The sequence below is a fragment of the Mchenga conophoros genome, linkage group LG4 (genome assembly GCF_057382185.1).
Source record: "Mchenga conophoros isolate Kocher_MC1m ecotype Shallow Benthic linkage group LG4, M_conophoros_male_GT1.1, whole genome shotgun sequence".
Lineage (NCBI taxonomy): Eukaryota > Metazoa > Chordata > Actinopteri > Cichliformes > Cichlidae > Mchenga > Mchenga conophoros.
The window spans coordinates 30,737,211-30,765,125 of NC_140529.1; the positions used below are offsets into that span (position 1 = coordinate 30,737,211).

Consider the following 27,915-nt stretch of genomic DNA (forward strand, 5'->3'; position numbering starts at 1 on the left):
TGAACCCAAGGGGCGCTCACTGTACAACCACGTGAAGTCCTGCCTTCAGCATCTCTAGAAAAATTAATGAGCATGCCCACTCCAGAAGATCCCCTTGCTTCATCTCTCACTTACTAAGTAATCCAGTGGGCTTATAGTCATTACCTGAGTTGCTAAATGGATGAACTTTACTTCAAAGGCTCAGATTTGATAAACATTCTTCATTTATATAACTACCGCTAAGCAGACTTACATAAGCTTTAACACAATGGGAATGTTGCCCGATCTACTGAAACATTTTTCAGCATTAAATGAAACAATATTCACCAGCTGCGAGAAAATGTGTATCTGCAAGCAACAAAGCGTGGTGTAATAAATCTGTTCAAAGCAGCTCCTCTTATATTTCATAAGCTGGAATTAAAATAAATTAAGTGCCTCTGTCTGGTCACAGTTACATGAAGTAAGATGTCATACAATTTGCCATTGCACCATCTGTCTTTAACCCAGTCTTCAATCCCAGTTGTATTTTCTCATTTGTCTGCTCACCAGCAAGCAGACTGGCTACAAGATCCCCAGAAGATAGATCCGCACCTGTCCCATGGTAAGTTAATTAAATGGAAAAGAAAACAACATTTAAACTTGGATTTCATAATTCTGTTGTTTATGGAGAGTTGCTACTTACAATCTTAATTCCAAAAAGCTGTTATGCTGCCTGAGACATAGATTAAATGTGTTAATAATATGTTAAAATATGTTAATAAAATACGAATAAGTTAACTAGCAACACAAGGGTGGAAAAGTAAGTGGCACTAAAAAGAAACAGCTCGAAGAACATTTTGCAACTAATTAGGTTAACTGGCAATTGGTTGGTAACATGACTGGGTATAAAAATAGCATCATAGAGAGGCAGAGGTTCACCGATCAGCAAAAAAAAAAAAAAACTGCGTCTATAGCTTGGAAAACAATTTCAGAACACAAAACAAGACTTTGAATATCTCATCATATATAGTAAACAATATCATAAAAAGATTCTGAGAATCCGGAGAAATCTCTGAGTGCAAGGGACAAGGCCAAAAATAAATATTAGATGCCTTCAGGTGGGACTGCATTAAAAACAGGCAAGGGCTGAGGAACATTTTAGGGAGAAAATATAAGTGCCACATTCTTCTGACAAAAGAGAAGAGGGACCATCTAGACTGTTATCGGTGCTGCATCTCTGTTGGTATAGGGGTGCATTAGTGCCTATTGGCAACCCCCGCATCTTGAAAGGCACTATCAGTATGTACTGGTCTTAGGGTAACGGATGCTTTCATCCAGATGAGATTTTTTCATCAAAGGCCTTGGGTATTTCACCAAGACAATGCTAAAATGCATACTGCATATATTACAACAGTGTAGCTTCATAGTAGAAGAGTCCAGGTTCTAAACTGGCCTGCGTGTAGGCTGGAAGCATTTGATACAGCATGAAATGAAAAATACAACAAAGAAGATCTAGGACTCTTTAGCTGCTAGACTCCTATATGAGATGAGAATGAGACAACGTTCTCCTCCCAAAAGCCCAGAAACAGATCTTTTCGGTTCTCGGGCATTTGTGGAGTGTTGTTAAAAGAAAAGAGGATGGTACTCTGTGGTAAAGATGGCACTGACCCAACTTTTTAAAGACATGTTCTTGCCATCAAATTCAAAATTAACTTATTGTTCTTTAAATGGTTCATTTTTTCAGTGTAAGCAGTTGAATTTCATATGTTCAATGCTCAGTGCTCTATGTTCAATCAGATTTTGTTTACATTTTCACAGCAGCTTTTCTTTCTTTTGTTGCATATTCTAAAACAATGTTGATGCAGCATAAGGATTCTGCAGCAAAAATTATTTGTTTCTAAAATATCAAATTGGGGAATATGGAAAATTATGACATAAAAACAACATGTTAGTTAAAATAAAGTATATTTGTGTAGCCTGTGGTCCAATAATCATCGGTCCAACAACACTCAGAGTAGTAGACTGAGGATTTTATGACTATGTCCCCACATCAGATCTGGCCATATATATTTCCTGTGACATTTCTTCCAATTGAAAAAAAAAAAAAAACTAAAGTTGATATTTCTGTATAAATAATTACCCAAAACTACCTGAGTTTAACACATCCAATGAAATTAAAATAAAAGAACTCAACTGAACCAAAGAAAATATTGCACTTAGCCATATATTTGTTTAAGACATTAACTGTTTTTACAGAGGGGAGAAGGAAAAAAAATATGTGGTTCCTGAGGATATGCAGTAAAACTGCAAGAGAAATAAGAATCCGGTGGTCTCAGTCAGTAGAATAACAATCAGTCATGAGTGTGTGCACTGGTTTTATGCAAAGAACCAGGATCTATGAAAGTCTTATCCTCACAATACATATTTGAAGTGAATTATTATCATGAACAAAAGAAGATTTATGAGTTCTTCAGGGGAAACAAAACACAATGTGCTGATCATGACTCAAATTCACAGTCAGACACACTGTGTGCAAATGATTGAGATTCAAAAACAGTATCAACCTCTACAGAACCAACAAAGATTGCTCCAAGAGCAAGACGTGTGATAGCCCTGAAAGTCAAAAAGGTAATTTCTAATAAATCCTATCTAACACTGGCCACTGTCCATGCTCACAAGTCCACCATCAGGAGAACACTGAACAACAATGGTGTCCTTGGCATGGCTGCAAGGAGAAATCGAGCACTCCTCAAAAAGAACACTGCTGCCTATCTACAGTTTGCTAATCACGAGGACAAGCCAGAAGGCTGCTGAAACAATGTTTGTGGGTGGATGAAGCCAAAATTAAAGTTTTATTTTTAAAATGAAAAGCACTGTGTTTGGATAAAGGAAAACACTGCATACCAGTGGTATTACTGTGTCGCAGCAATGAAACACGGTGGTGTGAGTATCATGGTTTCAGTGGTATTTTTGCATCTTATAACAGAAATAAGCTTAATTTTAAGTGAAAATGGATTATGCAGCATGACAAAAAGCACACATTGTACCAAATACTTGCCAAAGAAGAATGAAGTCGTTTTGGATTTTTCTCCAACATTGGTCTGGAAATCCACCAACATTCCCAATATCATAATAAATTTACTCCTGAAAAAATCATATTCGCTTGACTACATTTCAAGGATCTGGGCAGAATGCTGATTTAAAACTGATTTAAGACTAGGATCATTCAGGAAAAGACATTTGTTCAATATTAAATAAATCACAATTACTATTTAAAAGAGCAATGATTGATATTGTTTTTCAGTTAAATTAATATTAACACTGCCAAGAGATGTGAGATATTTCTTGGGTTTGAGTATACCAGAGATGTTCTACAGTGGGATTTGGAGATCAGGGAAGAAAGAGAGGATTTACAGTCTAATGCAACATTCTGAGTCATATTTCAACTGTGTGACCTTTAGTCAACAGATATTCCAGCGATGTACCTGATCGAACTAGTCTGGTCTTTGATGTTTGTTATTTTGACTTTTCATGCCAGAGTTAAAAGTCCTATATTTTTTTTTTTATAATTTAATATGTGTTAAATATATATTGTATATGTTATTTTTAGAACCATTATTAACCTCCTATTTTAGCAAAGCTGAAAGGTTTTAAATGATACAAAGCGATTAGACACGGAGGAGGGCTTCACAAAGAAAAACCGAAGGAAATCAAATCACGTGTACTCTTTAGCTGATTCATGGGGAACTTGGTGTTAAGATCTAACCATTTCAAATGCTTGAAGTGTTTGCAAAGACTGATAAGTAGTGTTCAGTCTTCAAAAGATAGCTGACGGTAATAATGAAGCATTATTATTCCAGAGCTCCAGTGGGTTTAAATCTAAACGTCAAAGGGCGTATTTTTTTAAGAGCAGCCATTTTTTAACATAATGTTTCATCAGCTCAGACCTCTTAGAGTAAATGTTGCAGTTATCAGTTTACAGAGTGCTGCCTATAAAAAGCAGTAAGTGCAACAGTAGTGCAGACATTATGTTACTGGAAGATGTGGACATTATGTAATATTCAAAGCATAAACACAATTGGCATATTGTAGTAATAATGTTGATCAAGCACAGACAAACAACCAAGACAGAATAGTAGGTACGAAAAGGCACTTTGATAACTATTAGGGGGGGGATTAAACGCATAAAAGGTACAAAGCATATAAAGAGCCAAATGAAGACATGAAAGCTGAAAGTGAGAATCCTAACAAGGAAGCTGACAACAGAACAGACACAGACTAATGAAGAAAAGGTAATCAGACACAACAAGGGTGGAAAAAAGTTGGGAAGTAAAAACAAAGAAGCCAAATGAGGGACTAATCTTCAAAGTAAAACAAGAAGTAAACTGAAAGGGAGACCAAGGGTGCAGTCAGATGATTAAATTTGCAGAGGGACACTACTAACCGAGTGAAGTGACCTGGAAAAATCTCTCTGACAGCCATAATTGTTTGATTTCTCTAAATAATAAGGAAGGATCCCTCATTGGAACAGATTAAAGGTTAACTACAAACAATACAGTGCTGTGAAGAAATCTGCTTCTTATCAAGAAATGATCTTGCATTATAGAAGCTCTCTAAATCAATATTATGAGCTACATTAACTGATCAAAGTGGTTTTGCATTTTGCTATAGTTCAGTTGGCATTAGTCATGTCCATTCCTGTATTTTCAGTCTCTAGGATTATCATAAAGTGAACTTTGGGTCATCTTGGATAGGTGGTGAAGGGGAGCAGGGAATTTTATTTTGTGGACAGAAATCTTCAACAAAAAGGTGGAAAGGGGTTACCCTGGATCAGTCTCCAGCACAAAATATTTCATTTCAAAAATGAATATATTTTATTTTTTTAGGCAATACTTTACTTTTTCTGCAATTTGCAATTTCATTTTTTGTAAGTTCATCTTCTGGACATTCTAGTTTCAAAAGGACAGACATTCATCATCACATTGTTAAGAAGTCTAGTGCAAGTGCAGTCAGATTGTCCACATACTTCACATTTCCTAAGCTCTTATAAATTCAGTTTCCCACCTTTTCATGACATTTTCCACTGAGGTCAAGGAAAAGTGATTTAGGAGGTCAGTTTTCTGGACCATATGTCTGTACTCCATCATTAAATTCACCTACAAAACCAGCAAGACAAAGACAGTGGGAACATAAAAATGGCAAACACCCTCAAATACACAAGGAAATAAGAAGAAAAAAGATAAGAATTGAAAACACAAACAACAGCTTATTAATAGGACCGTGACAACAATATTTGATCACCATCTTCTTCTTCTCTGCACTCTTTTATCACACATTAGTTTACTAACCCAGTGTGACAAATCACCAGAAAACATCCACACTTGCAAAAATCTTAACACAAAGTTAGTTCAAAGTTTTTATCTCTCGGTTTCCCTTTTCCGCTCTGCCCCGTAAATGTCAGTAGATATGGGGTTACAAATGTACACCGTGCTTTGTTTATCCTCAGTGTCTTTAACCCTCGTACCACATCCAACCTTCACCCCGTTTGCAATAATGTTCCTGACATTTTTCTGCAGGGCTGCTGCAGCCCCCGATGAGCAAAGATCAAGATTGTTCACTGATATGTGTCCTTTTGTATAACAATGCCAGGGAAAAAGACACAAAATACCTGTAAGTTTTTGTGTTTTGTTTTGTTTTTTTACAGTTGTCTGAGAGGCAATGAGGCACTATAAAAATGATGTCTGAAGAGAATATTTTCCCTCCCACGTATTCTTAGAAACACGCTTGTTTACCAGAAAATTTCCATTATATTAAATGGCTTGCCATCATGAACTAAAAGAGTTTCCAGTAAAAAAAAAAAAAAAGAGTTGCGGTCTTCATACAGCCCTAAGATTTCAGATTCTTTTTTTCCCCCTGTGAAGATGGTATGAAATTATCATCATAATAGTATTCATTACTTTACGTCAGTGAATGCCTGCTTGGCTCAGTCTGCTAACATTCAGGGACAGGCACTGGGAATGATGAATGTTGTCAGACGAGCAATTCATTTTGGCAACTCAGGTCAGCCAAGGGAATGAAAGGCACGATGGTTAGAAAAGATATTTCCATTTCTTTAATTTCCTGCCAACTTGAGAGTTCCACTGTGTTAATATTAGAGGCAATGTTTGTTTTTATTAGTGGGACAGAGAAAAATTCAAAAAGGAGGTCTTTTTTCCAGAAAGATTCAGAGTTTTTTTTTTTAAACCGTTTTTCCAAAAAAATCTGTTTGGTAAGAGATCAATTCTCTTTTCAAATCATTTGAGGGCTTTTCTAATTGGCGGTCCTCTGCATTCTTTTGCCACCAGAGTGAATAACATCAGATTACATAGGCTTAAATGTATTTATTATTCATGTGAACACATTTTTATTTATAATGTAAGAAAGGTAAGAAATTTCAAATTAATTCCTGATTAGGATGACACTGAATAGCTGTTAATTATATTCTTCTGCCTTTTCAACAAAATCTCAGCAACTTGTCAGTAGTACTTTTACTTCTTGTCTTACAGTCAAGGTAAAAAGCATAAATTATAAGGTTTACATATCAAGACATAATAAAAGAAATATCTGGTCTTTAGTAGGTCTTAAATACAACCTGAGATTAAAAATAAAACATGTATTATACAGATTCATTATTTAATAAAAACTAAACCAAAACACAGAAGAAGTATGTAAAAAAAAAACTTAGTAGACCCTTATTGCTTCCGTGGGAATTAACAGGGTTAGTAGCAGCCAGGTGGTAATTATAAAATGAAGTTGATTAATTGATCATGAGCAAGTGTCTGTAAATCAGACGTTTTGCCAGTTTGCTGGTCTGGACTATTCAGGTGTGTATTATTACAATACCAAGGAGGAAATGCATCAGCGCTGATCTGAAAGAAGCGCTTGTTGCATCCTGTCAATCTGGGAAGGGTTATAAGGCCATTTCCAAACAATTTGAAGCCTATTGCTTCTACAGTGAGAAAGATTATTCACAGGTGCAAAACATTCCAGACAGATGCTAATCTTTCCAGGAGTGGACACCCAAGCAAATTCACCCCAAGGTCAGAACGTGCAATTCTTAAAGAAATTACAAAAAACCTTGAGCTACATCTAAGACTCTACAAGCCTCAGATAGCATGCTAAATGTTAGAGTCCATGACAGTACAATTAGAAAGACTTGGCAAGTGTTTCTTGTTTGCCAGGAGAAACCCACTTCTATCTAAAAAGAACATGGCAACATGACAAAGGTTTGCAAAGTTGCATCTAAACAAACCACAAGACTACTTGAACAATGTCCTTTGGACAGATGAGACCAACATGAAGATATATGGACCTAATGCACAGCATCACATTTACCGGTAGATAAAAACCAAACACAAAGCATAGGCAAAAAAAATAAAAATAAAAATACTTTGTGCCACCTGTCAAGCACAGTGGTCAAGGGATGATGATTTAGGCTTGTTTTGCAGCCATATGAACTAGGCACATTGTACTCACTGAGCTGACCATGAACTCCTCTGTATACTAAAGTAAACAGGATAATAATCCCAATCACACCAGAAATCTACAATAGATGCTGCTAAAGGACGTTGGAATGTACTTAGAGTTGTAGTTTTTCACACATTCTGCATTTTGGCTTTGTTTTTGTTAAATAATATGTCATGTTTTGGAGTTCATCTGAGATTAAATGATCCAGATTTTGAGACCTGCTAAGGATAGAATACTTTTTATGAAAAGTAAAGTTCATATAATCCTTTGCAGCAATAACAAACCAAAGAAGTTAAAACTGGTGTTACGTGGCAGACTGTAAAGGTAATTACCACATCTCAGCAGACAGATCTGAATATCAAAATTTGTGGCTTTCTGTTTTCCTCTCTTCATTTACTATTATTTACAACGATACCTGCAGCTGTCCAGGGAAGAATGAATTAGCCTGTGAATGAATCATCATTTATCCTGAGCCGAAACACTCGAGTCCAATGGAATTTACATAAATCCCACAGTAATTCTGAAATAATTTAAATCTAAATAGCAAAGGGTTGAATAATCAACAAGTAATGAGAAGTAAAATTGGTCATCTGTTCACATCTTGCACGATCAGCTTCATCAACAGGCATGGCTGCTCCTGTTCATTCTAAGCAATCATCTTTAGGGGTCAGTCTCCCTTCTATGCAGTTAATTTTACCAAGAGGCATGAATGTTTCAGTTCACACTGTATTACTCATCACTCCTGAGACAGAGAGGCCAGATAGCAGCCATATTCATTTATTCATGTGAGCAATCTCTTTCTTTGCTGCATAAATGCAAATTTGAGCTCGATTAGGATTTTAATTTTCTTTTTATGGCAGGATCAGACTTTGAAAAAAAAAAAACAATTTAGGACTAAACTGATTTCAAAACAAGAACAGCTTGTGAGTCATTTATTATATTGTATTTTCATAAGGAATAAAATATTTTCAGTTACTGTTTGTGACATAGATATATTCAGATATACATTCAGCATTAAACACATTTGGGGAAAAAAGGCAAAAATGAAATTAACAGAATATTCATATTCAGTAAAATTACATTCAGACTTGAGCCACGCCTCTTTCTTTTTTTTCCTCCAGGGAAGCTATTCTTTTTTTGTGTTTTCATTGAAGTAGTTTTGTTTCTGCATCAGTTCTTCTTTCTTTCTGAAGGTCTTTAAGGCCTTTTAGTTTTCTTTCTTTGGACATTGGCTGGTTTCTTCACTCATTCTCAGTCCCGTCTTTGCACCTCACCAGGTTTCTTTTGTCTTGTTTTGTTTGTTTGTTAAGCCAAAGCACTGACCTATAAATCATTTAAGCACCAAAGAAACCAAAATCAGTGGATGAACCAGTGTTGTGCATACACATAACAGTAAGCAAATAATCCATTTGAAAATGTATCTTTGGGTAATTTGTTACCAACAACCTGTCAACAAAACATAATTGGTTCCCATTTCTTGCCAAAGATAAAACAGTTTGAAAAAAAAAAATACTATTTTCTGACCATCAAGGCGATTCCCAAAAAACTATTAGCTAAAAATGTCACATCTTGGCAGGGTGTGTGTTATGTTCTTTTAAAAAAAAATTGGAAACTGGACAAGTAGAGGACAAAAGAAGTGTCAGGCCTAAAAAGCAAACTACAGCAGATTGCACATGGTCCTTCATTTGATCCATCTACTGTTCGCTGAATCTTCATCACAAATGGTCTTGGTGGAAGGGTGACTGATGTGAATTCCTTCTTAAGAAAGGAAAATAGGGAGAAAAGACTGAGGTATGCCAAAGTAGAAAAGAACTTGACCAGACACACCAGGAAAAAATAAATAAAAAATAAAAATCAGGAAAAAAAATAAATCATTGCCCCCATTTGAGATTTTTCTAGCAAAACATTAGGAAATATGAGGTGGCTCAACATTTTTGCACAAATTTAAAATCTAAAAAGCAACATGCACATCCTCTAAATGTTATGCATATTTGACCTCATTACTCAACTGTTGTAAATTACTAACTTCCAAACATTTCTACCCAAAACCATAAGAGAGCCTCTTTAGGCTGTTTATCTCTCTAGAAACTGGATTCGCTTTGACTGCAGTACTAAGGATTACTATACCTTTAAAAGCAAATTTAAAGAACTTTATTTTTATGGTAGACTTGTTACAAATCCACCCACAAATTAATCAGAATTCAAAAGAAAAATACTTATTTTACTTGAGATCAAGCTATCATCTGGCTTGACCTAAGAACCAAATGTTTGCCAACACAGATGTTAATCTTTTATACTGATTTATTTAACCATGAAAGACATACGAGCTGTAGAACTATTCAGCAAATTGCATCTCTGTTTATAAAATGAATGGAGATTTTTCCTTTTAGAACCAGGGGTGCCTGAAATAACTCCTTCTCCTTTGAACCTCTGCGCTTGGTTGCATTTCATTGTTATTCACTCATTTGTACATGACAGAGCCCTTTTGGCCAAAGGGTAAAGCAACATCCCAAGTACGTGTCCAGCTGGAGACCTTTGTGGCAAGTCATTCCCAATCTATTTCTGTCACTGGACTAAAAGCATAAAATGCCCTCCAAAAATGATAGTTGCTTGTACATGAAAACGAATGCACTAAGACGGGAAGAGAAGATAAAGATATCGTATATGCATCTGGCTCTGGTGAATGGCGCTTCAAGTCAGGACAAGACTGTGACACTATACGACTACAAAATGTGCTTTTATTTCATGACCAGTTGTACTAAAAAATAAAAACAAATGAAAGTGTTCACCTCAGTGATTTAAAGGAGATCTGTGAAAATATGAAAGAAAGAAAAAAAGAAAAACTGAAATGACTGTGCTTATCACATTTTCACAGGAAATGGACATGTTTTCACTGTCAGAACCCAATAACACTTGAGTAGCATCCCACTTCCAGTTAGTCATACTGTGTTTGACTCTTATGTATTAGTTTTCCCTCTCTGTGAGCTCTCAGTGAGAGAATTATTACATATTTCTACATGGCTGGCAGTGCAAATTATTAGCATAAGCACCACTGGTAGATGACTTTCTGTAACAAAGCAAATACCAGTCTGAGTGTGTAGAACAAACACTTGGGGCAAACAATAACTTCAGAGAAGCACTGCATTGGGCTCTTGAGGAATATCAAACTGATTCTTGCATAGGTTTACATATTACTGATTCACTGCTGCTGTGTTAAGTTTGCAGGGCTTAAAAGCCAGCATCACAGTGTTTAATGTGTTTGCTTCTGTGCCTGGAGCAGTCAGCCTTACCGATGCCTCAACAGTGCCATCTTTTGATGACAGCCACTAAGAGAGCCCCTTCGTCATGCTCAGACTGAACGGAGCACACACTCCATAATTAAACATCACTTTATTGGCCTTCTGTACATTCTAGCAAGGAAATATCGTTCAGCTGAGTCTTTTCTGCTGGAATCTGGCTTTAAAGTCCGAACACTACTGAACACACTTGAGAGCGTTTCCTGCAGTTTATGAGCAAGGATCCCGTCCCAGTATTTACAAAGAAGAGAACCCTGGGGCTGTAAAATTTTCTCAGCCAAGTCTATCAAAGACAAACACATTGTGATGAGTTTCTCGTGGTCCATCTCTCTGAAACCGCTGGCATTGGGTGCCATGTCGCTCAGGATGACATGAGCCTTGCCGTGGGGAAGAAGCTCCAACAGCTTGGCATGTGTGGCAGGGTCTGTGACATCGCAATTGGACAGGAAGTGAGCACCATCCAGAGGCGGTATGTTCAGCAAATCAATGCCAACAACCATACCACGAGGCAACTCTGGATCTAAGGTAATAGGAAAGATAGTGACTTTAATTTACAAGCTTATTTTTTCTGTTATTTAAGGCTGAGCTACAAGAAAGACAAGTCTGGATATAAAAGCCAGTCTATTTCCTTGCACGATCAACTAGAGAAGCAAGACAACTCATTTGATAATTATAATAACACATAATTATATCAAATTATAATAGCACATGTTCTATATTATCATCAATACACGTTTCTTTTGTGAATTTTCTGCTTTTATTAATGCATCTGCCATAGGCTTCAATAACTTTCAGCTTGGTAATACATCACAGTCTATCACATCTGCTTCTGTTTTTTGCAGAGCACTGCTTTTTGTTTGTGTGGTAAATGTAGTGCAGACTCTTCCCATCAATCTGCATCACTAGGAATAAACGCCGACATGATGGATATTAAGAGCAGCTTCGGTTTCTGAATGCTAATATTCAAACCACACTGCAGATATTTAAAAACGAAATCAATCAATATGACATTTTATGATGCCTATATAATCTTATTAGGAAAATTAGGCATGAGCCACAATACTTTACGCTTGGAAAACTACAGAACCGCTACGCAATAGGGAAAAATCGGACAAAATATTGTAAGGTTGGGCTCAAAGTCGTCCCTGACATACAGTCTTAGCAAAAGCACAAACTCTAGGTTAAACGTCGTAACAATCATATCATGGCGCCCCTCCCACAAACCTGTGTGATCTCACCTGTCCTCTCACCTGTCACACCTGAATTGACCCTCTGGACTGCCACCTGGCTCCAGGCTCCAGGAGCAGCTCCGCAGTCCACCACAGTGTATCCAGGTTGTAAGAGCCTGAACTTGTCATCTATCTCTAGAAGCTTGAAGGCGCTCCTGCATCGAAAGTTTTGGACCTGGGAAGCTTTGACATACGGGTCTTTAAGCTGCCGTCGGAGCCAGCGCTGCTCCGCTGGCGTCTTACCCTTCAGTTTCTTCATCAAACACAACGAGAAGTGCAGATATCTCCTCTGCAAGGAAAACATCCACATTGTTATTACATTGCGCAGTCACGTGTACCGCATGCTGAACTGCGCTTGCGTCGAAATACACGAGCCCCCCCTCCTCATTGGTTAAGGGCAAAATCGTTAGGTGCGTGCCTATATACGTCCCCTTACTGCAAAACATGTACACAACAAGTGTTCCTATCTGGGACAGATTGAAGCTAATGTGCCTAATTTATTTTTCCATTTGTTTTAAGTTTATACAATACTGAGAAATCCTAGGTCACATTTCTTTATTTATTTTTTTACTGTGTACAAAATCTTTTAATGTGTGGAAAACAGGCAGGCTATATTAAGCCAGACTCTTATTACAGTGCTGTAATATGTGCAGAAGGTGTGACACTGTCAAAGACAGACGAGGCCTCCCCTAATGGAATAAATTGCAGCATATGTAAAGCACAAATGCTTTCCAAAACGCTTTGGAGAGTTTGATTGGCGAATAACACATTGGCTCACCAAGGTCACCAATTCGATTCCACTCTCTTTGGGGGTTCTGTCAGGAAGAGCATCTGATGTAAAACTTTACCAAATCAAAACATATGGAGCTACCAGCTGAGGCAAGTACCATGACATCCAAGTACTCCAAGTACAGGAGACGAAGTGGCATTTCTTCATTTCCCCTGCAGTGATTTCACATTATGGAATGTTGTATGCTGTTAAATGTAGATTCAGTTGAGGGCCGGGAGACTGTCAGTAATGATCTTTACATGCAGATAGTTCTCCAGATTCTCTATAGTTCAGCCATTCATCCATTTTCCTTTATTTATTCAGTTGTTTATCTGGTTGGGTTTCTCTATAAACTTGTAATAATAATATGGGCCACAAAGATGATTTGTTGCAATTTTAGATTGGAAAATGTTCTTCAGTTTTTGAATGGTAAACTGAACCTTAAATTTTACAGATTTCAGATGGAATCGTTTTTTGTAAGGCATGACTAAAGTGCATTTAAGTATTATTGCTTTTCTTATTATTACTAATAGTCTATAGACTATTAGTAATAATAAGAAATGAAAGCAAGTAAATACGCTTCTAAGGCCTGGATGACTGAGAACCATCAGAGACATAACGAAGCTTTTAGAAGCAGTTTTTGTTATATTAACAAAATAAAAATAATCAATCAATAAATTACTGATAACCTCCATTTGTTGTTGGGTTATCGTGAGATAACACGTGCTGTAACTGCAGCATTAACCAGCTGCAGTTTCTAGTCGAACACATTTCATGGTAACCACGGTTAACCGATCTAGCAAGAAAGCGATGGACCCGGTGAGCTGAGTTTACGTCAATCGTACTCATCCACGCTCTTACGTATCAGCACATCACGTGACAACCGATCTGCAGCTGCACGCGGGAGTTGTTGAACTCAAAGTATACTGTTTTTATAAGCAGTTTTTCGTCTTTTTTCTTTCGGCCACCGCTGAGAAAAAATTCCTTTTTTCAATACGCTAGCACAGTTTTACTTAGCAGGTAACCATGTTAGCACACAGCGGAGTGTGCAGCTGATTACGCTTACTGTGCAGCACAGTGGAGATGCATTGCGTTAGTTTAACATCAGATTTCTTTACCTCCACACTCAGGCGAGATGTTGAGCTCCAAGCTGCTGACCCTTGTGCTCATTGTCCAGCCGGGCAGAGTGCTACTGGGTATGAAGAAGAGGGGCTTTGGTGCTGGAAAGTGGAACGGGTTTGGGGGCAAAGTTCAGCCTGGAGAAACCATTGAGGACGCTGCTAGGAGGCAAGTTTAGTTGCATTCGACATTTTTTATATTAAAAAAATAATAATTATAATAAAAATAGACTCACGATTTAAATGATTTTGAAATGAAGTGGTCTTAAGTGTGACGAAACTAATTGGGAAGCTACGTTTCTCATGGGGACCAAAATTGGACAATAGAAGACTGGAAAAATGTCAAATGGTCTGAGTCTCAATTTTGACTGTGACACTCAGATCATGGGGTCAGAATTTATTGTAAACTACAGGAAAGCATGGACCCATTCTGCCTTGTATCAGGGCAGTATTGGTTTAATGTGTGGGGATATTTTTTTGGCACACTTAGGGCACCTTAGTACCAGCTGAACATCATCTAAATCATAGGTGTCAAACTCTGGCCCGCGGGCCAAATTTGGCCCGCAGCCTAATTACATTTGGCCCGCGAAGCCATACCAAATTACTATTAGAGCTGGCCTACTGGTATTATACAGCTAATATATATATTGTTTAGTATTAAGCTTTGCTTGTTCCACATTCAGTTTTTCAGCAAAACTTGTTTGAGTCCATAAGAAAAGATTCATTCTTATATCTGGAGGAATAAATATATTTCAATAAATATTAACGTTAGCCCGCGACTTTGTTCCAGTTTTGAATTTTGGCCCACTGTGTATTTGAGTTTGACACCCCTGATCTAAATGCTAATCATCTAAATGCTACCAGCCTACCTGAATATTGTTGATGACCATGTCCATCCATTTATGCACCACGGTGTGCTCATGTTCTAATGACTCCGTCCATCAGGATAATATGCTTCATCCCAAAGCTTAAATCATCTCAAACTATTTTCTTGAATCCCCACCACAGCACGTTTGGATGTGCAACTATGTTTTTTTTTTTTTGTTTGTTTGTTTTTCTAGTTGGGTTTTTGTTTTTTTGTTTTTTTTGGGGGGGCACAAATTTCTGCAAACACAAAGCATCTTTTAGGGTTTTACAGGTGTAATTTTTATAGCCCTTGTGGTTTTATCTAAAGTAGTTCTAAATCTAGTTTAATCAGTTTCGAATAGGCCAACACCAATCAAAACATTTCTTTTAGTGAAGGGAACTTAAGGTTGTGTTTGGCTTGAGTACTGGGGACTAAAAAGCTAAAATGAGGACCCTTAGATAACGTGCTGTGACTGAGAATATTGCTAGACAAAAGAGCTTCTTTTAAAAAGTGTGATTGATTAAAGAAAAAGAAAAAGAGGAAAACTGCAGTTTGTAATTAATAGTCCTAATCATATAAATTAGTGTCTGTTAATATGTTGAGTGTAATGTATAATATTCTGTGAAAGGAACGTTAAAATTCACTTGCTGCTGGCATCTACCAGCAGCTTTTAATGTGGAGTGTTTTCTTGGATGCTGCTAATGCATAATTTTTGCAGTTGTTGGTTTTTTTTTTTATGATTGGGATGAATCCCCTGAAAATAAAACAAAAAGAGCTACTGCATCGTTCCAGAAAATCTGAATTTTTTTTCAGTCTTTTAAAAGTCGTCATCCCTGCCCCTAACAGTTCTTATCTCTGAAGCTCTTGTGATGAGTAAGATATGTATCAAGTGTACCTTTACCAAGATTTAACATTCTGTAAATGAATGATGACACACACGGCTGCAGCTTTCCAGCCACCAGCCAAGCACATCACCAAAACAGGAACTGACAGGACCCAGTACAAACTCTTTATGCCGGCGAGGCGTGATTGCGGATGCCGCTCAGGTGCGTCCGCCTCCTCTGCAGCGGCACCGCAGACCACGCCCTGCCACACCTTCATAGAAAGCGACAAAGCTCTTATATTAATTTCTTCTCTGACGACACATTTTTATTAGAAAGCACGTCACATATTAGTGTATTAATGGTAAGTTCATGGTTAGTTACTTTTTAAATAAAGATGGGAGAGAATAAAAGTACTACAAATTTGACATTCAGTCAACCTGAACATGCTATTTTGGCATATTTTACTACCCTCTGCAGTTTGCAACAACACTTTGACCCCGATCTCAATGTTCAGCCCACAAGCTCTTATCCAGACCTTTCACTCTCATACTAATTTTTTTTAATAATCTTAAAATGTTTTGTGTAGAGGGTAAAGCAAATGCCACAAATAGATTGTGTCCTAGAACCACCGATATCATTACTTTGCCATTTTTAGTTGCTTTTAGTGCCCGTGTGACGTCTACGGTGAGCTTATTTTTAAGACCCACGTAATTAATCATTTATTTGATGTTTTTTTCCTTTCAGAGAGCTGGAAGAAGAAAGTGGTCTCACGGTGGATGCACTCGACAAGATCGGAAATATCAAATTTGAATTTGTGGGAGAAACGCAGCTACTTGATGTCCATGTTTTCAGAGCCGACACATATAATGGAGAACCGACAGAATCCGATGGTATCACATCCGCTGCACCACACTGAAAAATGAAGAAATCCAGTGGTATCATAGTTTGAAAGTGGTTGAAATGAGAGGAAGGAGAGAGCTTGGGGTGGTGAATTTTAGTTCACTGTTGCCTATACGTTTCAGATAATGGTGTCCTATGAGAGGAGATGCAAAGATTGTTTGTTGCACAGTGCCTAACAGTTTGGCACGAAAATATTTTATATTTTAATATATTTATAATAAATATAATTGAGTCCTAATAACGTGATATAAACCATTTTTTGTAACTTACTGTTAAAGTGATGTTTGACCCAAACTTATATCAACAGTTCGTTTTTCATATCTGTCACATTTCTTATTGAAAATAATATTTTAAAGGTTTTATAAAATCAAATTTGTTGAATATGCAAATCCATCCACTTTGGTGACCCCTTAATAATAAGTGAGCAGCCGAAAGAAGCTTTTTAAATGGAGTTGAGTAGAAATGTTAAGTAGCAAGGAAAACTATAATATAGCTAATAATTGCGCAGTACTGGAGCAGATGTTCATAGTTAAGAGTTCTATGAAGTCTGTGAAAAGCATTTGACCTCCTCCTGACATCTTCAGGGGGCTTTGTTTTGCAGGCTCTTCTAGTTTTATATTTTTCCAGCAAAATTAAAAGTGAAACAAGCAGTCTGAGCAAAGCAATTGAAGCCAAATTCTTCTAATAACTAGAGTCAGGCGTCACTGGGGGGGTTTCATGGCGTTTGCGTTCCATGCAAGGTTTATGATAGCAAGAATAGGAATAGGCGTGATGTGCAAGCACTTTGTGGTTTTTGATTTGCACTACTCGGTCCTCCCTGCTAGGGAGGACCGAGTAGTGCAAATCAAAGGTAAGGTACAATAACTTACAGCAGACAGAAGATTGGAGTGTGTGTTCAAAGCAGAAGGTTACAATAAAGGTTTGATTTTAGTGATGTTTCTTATTTGAAAGAAATGAGTACATGAGGCTAGAGAGCTGAGGTTCAAAATTCAAATGCTGGTCAAAATAACTGCAAAACTCCTCACAGATTTGATGTTGCAGGGCTAATGACCGATCTCCTTAAAGAAGCTGTCAGGCCTGAACACATGGGCCTCAGTTTTGAGATACTTAAAGACACTCAGTCGGTAATGACAGTGAAAACTGGTTGATAGGTGTAATAGGAAAGTATAGCTACATATTATCAGATGAGCAGCAGTAAGAAATATGAGATCTCTAAAACATGAAATATGTAATGAAAGCAGAAATGGTACAAGGGTGGAGCTTTGAGAGATGTCACATGGGAAAAGAGAAGATAAAGACAAAGTTATTATGAATTTTGAAGTCTCTGTCAAATAACTATTATTAAATTTGAGAGCAGTGCCAGAAATACCAGATCAATAATATGTTTGTTGGTTTGGTCTGGTCACTGGTATACTTTTTTTAAGTACAATGTCCCTCAACCAGCTGAAAAAGCTGGTAAGCTGGTAAGCAGTAGTTTTGCGAGTTATTTTAGAAATTAGTAGAAGTCTGGAAACGGGTCTGCAATTGTCTAAACCAGTCGTATCCTGTGTTGGATTTTGTTTGACTATTTGACTGTTTTGTGTGAGATACACAGAAGTAGGAGCGTGTGTAGTATATTTGTGAAGTGGAAAGAAAAATCTATAATTGTGCTCTCAGTGGTAAAGATTGTAAATAAACAAAGAAGAGTTGATGCCCTTAGCAGGAAGAACTTGCAAGGATGTCTTTCCAGGCAATTTAGCCAAGGTCAGCAAGGTGAAGTCTGGAGGCGCTCGGCAAACCTCAGCTCCTCGAGCATTCAGGCATTAGCAGTGAACCAAAGAGTCTGGAGGGTAAAAGAAGTCAAACAGTCAGGAGGTGAAGTGATAAGTAGAGGGAAAAAAGCTTAACTGAAATGTGGTGAAGTTAAGGGAAATTGTGTAATGTGGTTTTAACACTGATTTAACAAGACAGAAATTAAAGTTGGAAAATACTAATAACCAATTGGGGGATTAAGTATGAGGTTTGTTTAGTCAAGAATAGTCTAGTCAAGCCATTAAATTAAAAAAATAAATAAAGATCCAACCATTTCTATCATCTTCTTAAGGTTAAGAAAGAATGAATGAATATGGTGGAGTTTTTTCTCTCTAATCTTTGACTAGAAAAATTCTAAAAAGAGTAATTTTAGTGACAATAATTATTTCAGCACACTTATGAGCGTTTTAAGGCACATCAAATAACATTAAGTGTTTGATTTTAACAGCTTATCATATAAAAGTTTTGTTTTGTATAAAACAGATAAGGCAGGAAATGAGTGCAAGTGTTATCTGCACTACTGTAATACAGATGTCTGTTGTCTACTTAGGATTGAGGTCCTAAAGCAACTTGAATTGATTTAATAATAATTCTCTCCATTCTCTGGACAGTAACTAAGAAATGACAGTGAAAAGGCAGATGATATCTGAAGGCAGATGATAAAATGCTATTTCATTCTCCGGAGGTCTAATTATTTTTTCTTTTGTTTTCTAGAAATGAGGCCCCAGTGGTTCGAACGTGACAAAATTCCTTTCAGTCAGATGTGGGCCGATGATATACTGTGGTTCCCTCTGATGCTGCAGAAGAAGAAATTTGTTGGATACTTCAAGTTTCAGGGTCACGATGTGATTCTCAGCCACACGCTGGAAGAAGTGGAGGAGCTCTGAAGGGAAATAATCGAGCTGTTACTGGTGGCATTTACATCAGGGACCAATATAAAACCTGTGAGAAATACCAGGAATAATCCAACGGCTGTTTTGTGTCATTATGCGGAGGAAACGAAGATATCCTGTGGAGGGTTTACATGTTACGCAGCTGTAACACAATTAGAAACCTTTTTATTTCTTTACAGGGATTTTTCCCCATGAAAATCAAAGCAGCACTACACTGAAAGAAAACATCCATACTCTCATTTTATTTTTAGAGTATCTGATTCAACACAATTCAGGAAGCACCTCTTTAGTGGAATATTTACAGTATATACAGTTCTGAATTCATTAGGTTTCATATTCTGTGCAGCACGTTTCCAAAATTAAGGCGATTACTAAAATAATTGTTTCATACTGTATGGGAGTTTCTTCATAAAATACATGTTTAAACCAGTTCATTTGCAATTTGGAACATAGCTTCTTTAACATGAACCCCAAATTGCACCTTTGTTACATATATTTGAGTAAAGTATATTCTCTGTTATATGTGTGTACAAAAAACCAAAAATGTACATAATTTTAGAAAAGTACAAAGTCAGACAGTGAATGAGAAGAAAATCCAGCAAAATTCAGACATTTTTGTCCGGATAATAATACATCTGTTGGCTGATGTGCGCAAAAATCTTCTTAAAAAAATTAAAAGTGATGATTGTTAAAATGGGGTGATGCAGGAGTCCTGCTTTTATGTACAGCAAAGGAGTGTATTTAGGCAGCTTTGTCTTTGGTAGTAAATCAATAGCTTATAGTGTTATTATTGACATTATGTCACTAGTGCCAGACATTATCCTTTCATAGATCTCACCTCTGCCCTTCATATTATCCTACAGTTTAAGGTCAGATGTTTGAAATAGCTTATAAAATAAAAACTGGGACGCTTGCAAATACTTCAGGCAGCGAAAACTCTTGTTGTAAAAAAAACAAAAAGCAGGAAAAGTATGCCAATACACATCCCTACGAACTAACATTTATAAAATAAAATAATATACTGGTTCAATGTTATTAAGCAAGAACATTAAGGTTTTTAATAGTCCCACCCTTTAATAAAGTCAGCCTTTCTGTCCTTTACTACTTATTTCATCTTAGTGTGGAAAATTTAAATATCACATACAGGTGCTTTAACTAAAGCAGAAATTAATGCACCAGCCTTGTATCCGTTGTAAAATAACACTTCATAGGATTTTCCTGACATGTTCAAATAATTATAAAAAGTTAATGGTGAACTGGACTTTACGCAGAAGCAGAGCATAAAGTGTTTTACGAGCCAGCTGTTCCATGCAGGTGATATGGCCAATGATCAGACAAAACAAAACTGAATGAAAAAGCTCTGCTCCCCCCCTTTAGCATTATTTTGTAGTTTGTAATCCTCAGTGGCTGTGTTTTTCCTTTTTCATCTCATGTACATTTAGGTTTCAGATGGAGTGTTTCAGTCCATTGTTACCGCTGAAGAGACACCCAAGCTTTGGCTGCAATTCACTCCACACCTCCCCCATCTAAAAAGAAAGGGAAAACAATAGTGTATTTTACTGCACAGAATATATTGCTCAATAGTTTCCAGCTTTAAAAAAAAAAAAAGAAGCATTCAAGTACTTGAACCACAGAAACTGAAAACCAGCGATCAGAAGGAAGTACATAACCATTACTGCTTTGCTTGGTTTCTAATCCCAGATGAAAAAGTTCGGTCTGTTCAGCTGTACCATCCATCAGTTTCAGTAGCCAATTTAAAACTTATTTGACCTTCCTGGAGTGGTGTCGCCATAAAGGCGGATCTGTAGAAAAGTTATTTTCAAAAAACTGTCTCACCTCTCGGTGTCCTTGGACCTGGGAGTTAACAAAAGATCCGAGAATGTGCGAGGTAATCGGAAGGTAAGTGAAGATAAGCTGTGTTTCTTGATGAAGGCAGAATAGGGAGAAGTAGTTACGCAGCTCCATGGTCTGGATGGCATTTTCTTGCTGTTATTAGAATAAACATACAGTAAGATGTCTTTACCGTTTATTAAAGGATGGGAATGATTAGAAATAAAACACTTTATATAGAGTAAGCATTGTCTATTTTCATATGTACAAGTGTTGGTACTAAATAAGGAAAAAAAATAAAACATGATGAAGCTCTACTCTCATTGCCAAAACAAGAAGCACACAAATTATTCAATTACATTTAAAAGATTCTATAGGATTTAAAATTTTCCATTTTGTGTTGTCACGTCAACACTGCAATTACCTTTCATCATTCATTTATGACTGTTGTACATAATAATACATATCTCACATATCAGTCAACTAATAATCTCTGTTTTTAGAGAGCATTATATGCATTGATGGGACACTTTATGTATATTTTGTCTGCATAACCATCTCCAGGGTTTACAGAGAATGGCTTGAAAATGCTTTGTTAATGACAGAGGTCAGAGTGGAATGGCCAGGCTATTTCGATCTGATAGGAAAGCAACAGAAAAATAAATAAAAAGTAGCAAAAGAGCGTCTCTGAATGCACAACACATCTAACCTTGAAGCAGAAGGGCTACAACAGTCAAAGACCACACTAGATACCATTTCTGTCAGCTAAGAACAAGAAGCCGAGTCTACAAATTCACACAGATTCACCAAAACTGGACAACTGGAAACTGATGAGTCTTGATGTCTGCTGTGAGATTCAGATTGTAAGGTCAGAATTTGGTGTAAACATTATGAAGGCATGGATCCACCCTGTTTCGTTCAGGCTGGTGATAGTGATGTAGAAACACGGGGATATTTTCTTTGCATACTTCAGGTGCTTTAGTACCAGTTAAGTGTTTAAACAGTCTATTGAGGAGTATGCCTGTCCCTTTATGACCACATTGTCCCCATCTTCTGATGGCCATTTTCAGCAGGTTAACATGACAATGTGTTCACTGTACTCGAATGGCCTTCATAGTCAATACATCTCAATCTAATAGAGCACCATTGGGATGTAGTGGAACAGGATAATGTGCAGCTGACAAATTTCTCTCATCCCAACATTTATTTTTTATTTTTTTTAATGGCTCACAAGGCTATAGCTCCATTCATATGCAAACCCACACAATTATACGGTCAGTGTGTGTGTTTTCAGGGCACATGTTACTTTTATATGAACTTCAGTCACTGTAGAATTTTACTTTTAAAGCAATAAAGAAGTTCACACTCTAAAGGCTCACAAAAAGAGAAGATGAAATGATCACCTGAACAATTCGCGATTCCAGCTGCTCCACAGATGCCTGCTCTTTGTGCTGCACAGTGGCACTCATCATCTGCCTCTTCATCACACTGTACTTGTGCAATGCTTTCTGGTGCTCATGGAGGACGCCCTTCTCATGCCGCTCACAGAGATCCTTGAGAAACAAAGTACTTCTTTATTTGACTACAAATTGTAGGGAAACACGCTGTGCTGCACATAGCAACCAGGGGTAATGGAAGAACTTTATGCATGTTGTTTTTTGGTTAATAGATTTGATAGACGCTGTGGAAAATGATTTCTTGTTAACCCACCAGCTGCTTTGCAAAATCAAAAAAATTCCACCCACGAATAAAAACAGCAATTTCAATGGAGTGAGGTTAAAACAGTCCATTACATAATAGTCTGACTTTGGTTACTAAATGCACTTCAATTTAAATTTACAAATATTTATTGTGCTTCTATCAGAAAACAGCAGGCAGAACAAAAGTAACTGCCACACAAAAGGTTGAGGATCCCCTGGAGGTGGAGTGAAAGGCGAGAACCAAAAGTGAAACTCACTCACCCTGTACGACTGCAGCAAATCCAGGAAAAGATTCAATTTTTCCACAACATCATCTTCTTCTCGCCGGCCCTGAGGACATTAACAAAACAACATTTATTACCCAGTGCCAGTTTTGGACAAACACAGCAGAGCAGGTGGTGAAGATGAAAGACTGAGGGCTGTACCTGCTGAGCAGCTTTGTCAGACAGCACAGCAAACTCCACAGAAAGGCTCTTCAGCGACTGGCGCAGGGTCCCCCAGGTGCTTTGTGAAGAGGCCAAGGAGGGAAGAGGCGAGGCATCTGAGCCCAGTGTACTGCAGAAAATACAATATTACAGAGGGAGAAAGTAATATTGTGGTGTGCTAGCTGCCAAACTCATTTCAAGTTAACAACCAGGAACAGAATCACAGATAACACTGAGGATTTGAACCTTATTACCAAAAACTCCAATACCTGCGGATACTACAGAAAGATTAAGTTTATACCCCTAATAATAAAATACCTGAGCTCTTTGCCAAACATGAGGAGATCAGATGCATTGTCCTTAGAGCGCTCCACCATTTTCTCAGCTCTGTCCCGCAGCCTCTGGAAGCTGTTGTGGATATTTCTAATCATCTCTCTGCTTGTCGAAAACTGAGCCTGAATGTCAGCTGGGAGATATTCCTGTAACGCAAGCGAGGCAAAGCTCTTTTGTGCCGTCTGAATCTTTAAAAGCAGGCGATTCTTTATGAGAAAAGTACAACTGGAGTCATCAGCCATGTGCAAACCTTTGCCTGAGTTGCGATTCTGTTAATCATGAACTCGTCACCCGTTTTCTTACAAGTGTCACGCAGCCTAGACTGAACATCCTGTGTGGGAAGAGGAGGGTGAGGAGGTCAGAGTTTGGGGGGGGGGGGGGGGGGGGGGGGAACGACACAGATTAGCTAAAACAGGATGCATTGCACTGTCAGTCATCATGACCATAATGCTTACTGTGCAACAGCCAGCACAAAAGAAACAGGGAGTAAGTTAAAGAAACGACATACAGAGCCACTGAAAGTGAGGAAGGTCTTGACCAGCTCATCCTCTGAGAAGAAAGGATGTCGAGCCACCAAGTTAAGAAATCTGCCGAGGCCACGTCTCCTCCCCTCAATGAACTCCCGCTCGGAGAGCGAGGTCAGGACTGTGGACAGACGCAGCAGAGAGCAAACACGATGAGCAGTTTGACCAGGAGTGTTAGCACTGACAGAGAGGGGTGTTCGGGGTATAAAAGGGGGCAAACTTTAGCTTAAACTTGAAGTCCATGTCAATTTACTCAAAAACCATAAATGGAGAACTCTTCCGATGTTATGCATCAAAAAGCACCAATGGTGGAAAGGTTGATTTGCATATGATGATGCATTTTTTTAAAAATATTCTACAGTTGATTAAGACGTAAGGGAGTCTGTGTCTAACCAAGCGTGTTTGTGAGGATTCATCAGTGCATAAGAATCTACATAAAGAGGAAACAGCTGGATTTTTACACATCACTAGTTTCTTTATTCTTATTATTTATTCTTTACCCGCCAAACTGCTTGGCTACGTGTTTGTCAACCATTCTGTCGAGAGTATACACCCAAATAATCTCCAAACAAATCTGAAGTAACAGACATGTTCAGCTAAAAAAAATAAACTGTAAAATGATTCGATGCAGAAACAAAGACCCTGACCTACCTCCTTTTAACATCCTTTTAGGTGGCAAAGCTGGCACGACTCTGTAGGCAAATCTCTGAAGCAAAACCTCGTGGAAGACATCAAAGTCGCTATAACGCCGGTAAACTGATATCTTATAACGCTGAATAAAACAAAAAGACAAGAAAATTTAAGAGAAAGAGTAATAGTGTAGTAGTTCACATAGTGTTCTAGACCATTGTAACGCACATATTTAATGTATCAGGTTTTACCTGGCTGGTGACCTGGTACTCCACATGTTTGAGGAACAGGCCTTTCTTCTCAGGAATGAGCTCCACCTGGACCGTGTCTTTCCCCAGAAGCTCGTCCAGCGTCTGCGACAATGTCAGCACGTCGTCCTGAGCCGGCTGCATCCTCAGCGTGCTCAGGTCCCTCGGCTCCCCGAGCTGAGGTTTCGGTAACTCTGACAACCACACAGCAACAACCAAGATCCAATATTTGTTTTCCGTGATTGAATCAATGAATCTAGAGAGAAGTGAATTTCCCAACTGCGAGGAATGCCGATGTTAAAACCAAGACTACGTGTTTCCCTCTGTTTGTCTCCTGCTAGCCCAGTATTGTGTGTAGCATTCATGTGATCTGCTTTTCATTTCTTCTAGGACATTCCAGGAAGAACGTGAATTGAATGTAATGTACTCCCACAAATGCATAAGACTCATTCTGGAGCTGACAAGGAAGTGGCATGCAGCAAGCTGCCACACTGGCCACACCTGAAATAACAGAGAGAGCCTTAAATAATCACAGAAGGTCGGGGATGGATCTAACTCAAGCCAGCATAATGGCTACCTCAATGAAAACCATAAAAACCTCTCCCCCTGTCATCTTCCCTCTGTGGGGCTAGTGAAAGAATGCAACACTTAAATATAGCAAAGTCTTCCCTACCAAAATAAAATAAAACTAAATGAAGCCACGTGAGGCAAGTGAAATGAATATTTTATGCAGTTGGTACTTTTCAGTTTAGAGCTGTCATTTAAAAAAAAAAAACTTCTATTTAAAAGTGAAACCTTACATCTACATGGTCAATAAAAAGAGCGACATTTGTATCTTTGCAAATGATTTATCCTGACAGCAGAGGAAATGCTGGCGTTGCCGTTTTACACACTGAAGACTTTCCAAACTACTCATTAAGTAAAACATTTACTACACTGCTGTCACTGTCCCCTACCTAGTATGCAGTTCTCCAAGAGTTTGGGACTCGGTTGCTTGCCCTGCTGAGCGAGAGCAATCAAAGCGAGTGCTTTATAGAGTGATAATTTGCTCAGGAATCCATCGGAGGAGTCAAGATGCTCAGCAATCTGAAGAGAACAAAGACAATATGGCCTCAGGGTCACAATCTTACAGTCTGACAACCAAATTCAAATGTGGTTTGCATTCCTTTTGCGAAAAGTGCGCAGTATACACAAAGGCAATGATATGCAATGAGGTCAGGGAAGGGGAAATGGGAAACCTGCAGACATTGTAACTTCAGAGGAATTTCATATTGTGGATGTGTTGTACATCTCAGCATTAATGCAAACAAAAACCACGGGGCTACACCGCTATGTATTCAATGCCTACAAGCCAACAATACTTCCTGCTGATAAGATATTCATCCCACTATCATTTGTCTCAACCACTCCTCCAACTCAGGGTGACAGGGGCACTGGAGCCTATCTCACAGTGGCGACCTGATAAAATATTATGTCTTTATCTACTCTGTCTGCATTTGCTAACACTAACTCACAAAGCATCCCTTATCAAAATTAAAGTGAACAGTTGAGCAAAAATGTGGCATAGCAGCCCATTTAATTTATTAAATTGTCTCTTTGACTAAAGGCTTCAATTCACCACTCTGTAATCCTTTTCTATGCCAGCCTCATGTCACTATAAAACTGTGAGTGCATGTGTCACATTGGTAATATGCAAAAAATAGGGATGAGTCAATGGGATATTCCTCTATTATTTCGGTTCAGTGTGGGCTGTATAGTCCATTACAGTAGGCTGCTTTGGGCCAGTGCCGGTTAATAAGTAAAAGTTACAGTTTTAGATAACAATGCAGTCTCTACCTGTCGCAGCATGAATGCTTTAAATGTGGACCCCGCACCTGGTTTAAGACCACCTTGGAGAGATCGGTCCTTTGGAGCAGCCGCTGAAAAACCTCAACCTGCACTCTCTCATCTGTCCTACAGCGGATGGCCTCATGCACTTCCCTGTAATAGGCAGGAACTGAGCCTAAAAGAGGAACAACACCTACATAGCATCACAACTGCCCAAATATGAGAAATATGCCATCATTATAATGAAGTGGTAACCAGTGCAGGGGTCACGAGAAACTAATTTTATGAAACTACAGGATTTATTTCCTATCTCGTGGTTTTATATTACCCCTCATAGAAATTACAGGCTACTGTGTTGCCTTGAATCTTTTAAGGCATCCAAAAAACAGACAAAAAAACAAACAAGAAAGAAAGAAAAAACATCGGGAATTATTATATTAACAACTTCAGTTTTAGAGCAGTGCGGACTAGATAAGATTAATACAGCTCAGATAAGATCACTACGGGGTTTTTAGGTATTTCAGTGGACAAGGGAAAGTTTTCCAAATGGAAGTAAAACAGCTCCCAAACTAAGTAGCACTGTTCACCGCTTACATAACCTTTACCGGGAAAAATCACCAAGACTGTAGCTTTACTGGTATCAAGAAAGCATCAACTGGTGAGATAAAACGCGCACATGACGGCTTTTCAAAAGAAGATTGATTCCGATCGTAATGTTGCCTACTCAGAAATTCTCATAGCGATTTTAGTTCGCAGGAATATTCACACTTTAAACTTTTCCGACATCGCAACGTCGAGAAAAATAAATAAATCCAATGTGGAAATCATTTGGCGATACTGTCATAAAAAGGACTTTTAAGAAGTTTTGGCACTCTACCTTCACTGATCTCTCCTGCCATGGTTCAGTCTGTCATGTGAGCACGGGAGCACCTCCATGTGATTTCCTGAAGAAAAGAAAAAAAACATGCAATTTATTTCTTAAAGTTGTAGCGATCGCTGGCGCAAGTCCGAGCCCAGAGATGAATAATCCACATGAATTAAGTGCAGTAATTTACTTACAGCCACAGTTAATCACCAATTGTGCCTTTAAACTGCATTAATCCGAACCAAGAAACGGATCTGGGGTGTGAAGAAGCGATTTATGAAGCTCCCAACTCTGTGAGACCGAGGTTTATCAGACTTGCAATGGGGGAAAATGTCTCGAAGGGGGATATTTATTTCATGGTTTCACTTGGGAGGTTTAATTTTAGTTTATTCTCTGTTCCTC

At 38.1% G+C, this 27,915-nt stretch overlaps 3 protein-coding genes across 6 annotated transcripts; 1 reads left to right on the forward strand and 2 right to left on the reverse strand.

Moving 5' to 3' along the window:
• Window positions 1-6,323: 6,323 nt before the first annotated feature.
• mrm2 (mitochondrial rRNA methyltransferase 2) lies at window positions 6,324-13,989 on the reverse strand. 3 transcript variants are annotated; one of them, XM_085271729.1, is made up of 3 exons: window positions 13,877-13,989; window positions 11,999-12,278; window positions 6,324-11,280 (listed from the first exon to the last, which is right to left on the reverse strand). In XM_085271729.1, the coding sequence occupies exons 2-3, from the start codon at window positions 12,246-12,248 to the stop codon at window positions 10,850-10,852; spliced, it is 681 nt and encodes a 226-aa protein (XP_085127855.1). In that variant the 5' UTR covers window positions 12,249-12,278; window positions 13,877-13,989; the 3' UTR covers window positions 6,324-10,849. The 3 variants fall into 3 exon arrangements, with proteins under 3 accessions (XP_085127855.1, XP_085127853.1, XP_085127852.1); XM_085271727.1 differs by lacking the exon at window positions 13,877-13,989 and having other exon boundaries at window positions 12,011-12,339; XM_085271726.1 differs by lacking the exon at window positions 13,877-13,989 and having other exon boundaries at window positions 11,999-12,339.
• Window positions 13,533-19,371, forward strand: nudt1 (nudix (nucleoside diphosphate linked moiety X)-type motif 1). Its single transcript, XM_085271730.1, has 4 exons — window positions 13,533-13,778; window positions 13,889-14,049; window positions 16,296-16,437; window positions 18,953-19,371. The coding sequence occupies exons 2-4, from the start codon at window positions 13,894-13,896 to the stop codon at window positions 19,123-19,125; spliced, it is 471 nt and encodes a 156-aa protein (XP_085127856.1). The 5' UTR covers window positions 13,533-13,778; window positions 13,889-13,893; the 3' UTR covers window positions 19,126-19,371.
• Window positions 19,352-27,843, reverse strand: snx8a (sorting nexin 8a). Of its 2 annotated transcripts, XM_085271724.1 has the most exons (14): window positions 27,708-27,843; window positions 27,526-27,592; window positions 26,696-26,823; window positions 25,778-25,907; window positions 24,825-25,015; window positions 24,595-24,715; window positions 23,928-24,064; window positions 23,670-23,750; window positions 23,405-23,565; window positions 23,087-23,216; window positions 22,923-22,991; window positions 22,365-22,514; window positions 20,968-21,117; window positions 19,352-20,657 (listed from the first exon to the last, which is right to left on the reverse strand). In XM_085271724.1, exons 2-14 carry the CDS (start codon window positions 27,545-27,547, stop codon window positions 20,577-20,579), a joined length of 1,551 nt encoding a protein of 516 aa, XP_085127850.1. In that variant the 5' UTR covers window positions 27,548-27,592; window positions 27,708-27,843; the 3' UTR covers window positions 19,352-20,576. The 2 variants fall into 2 exon arrangements, with proteins under 2 accessions (XP_085127850.1, XP_085127851.1); XM_085271725.1 differs by lacking the exons at window positions 27,526-27,592; window positions 27,708-27,843 and having other exon boundaries at window positions 26,658-26,800.
• Between the last annotated feature and the right edge of the window lie 72 nt (window positions 27,844-27,915).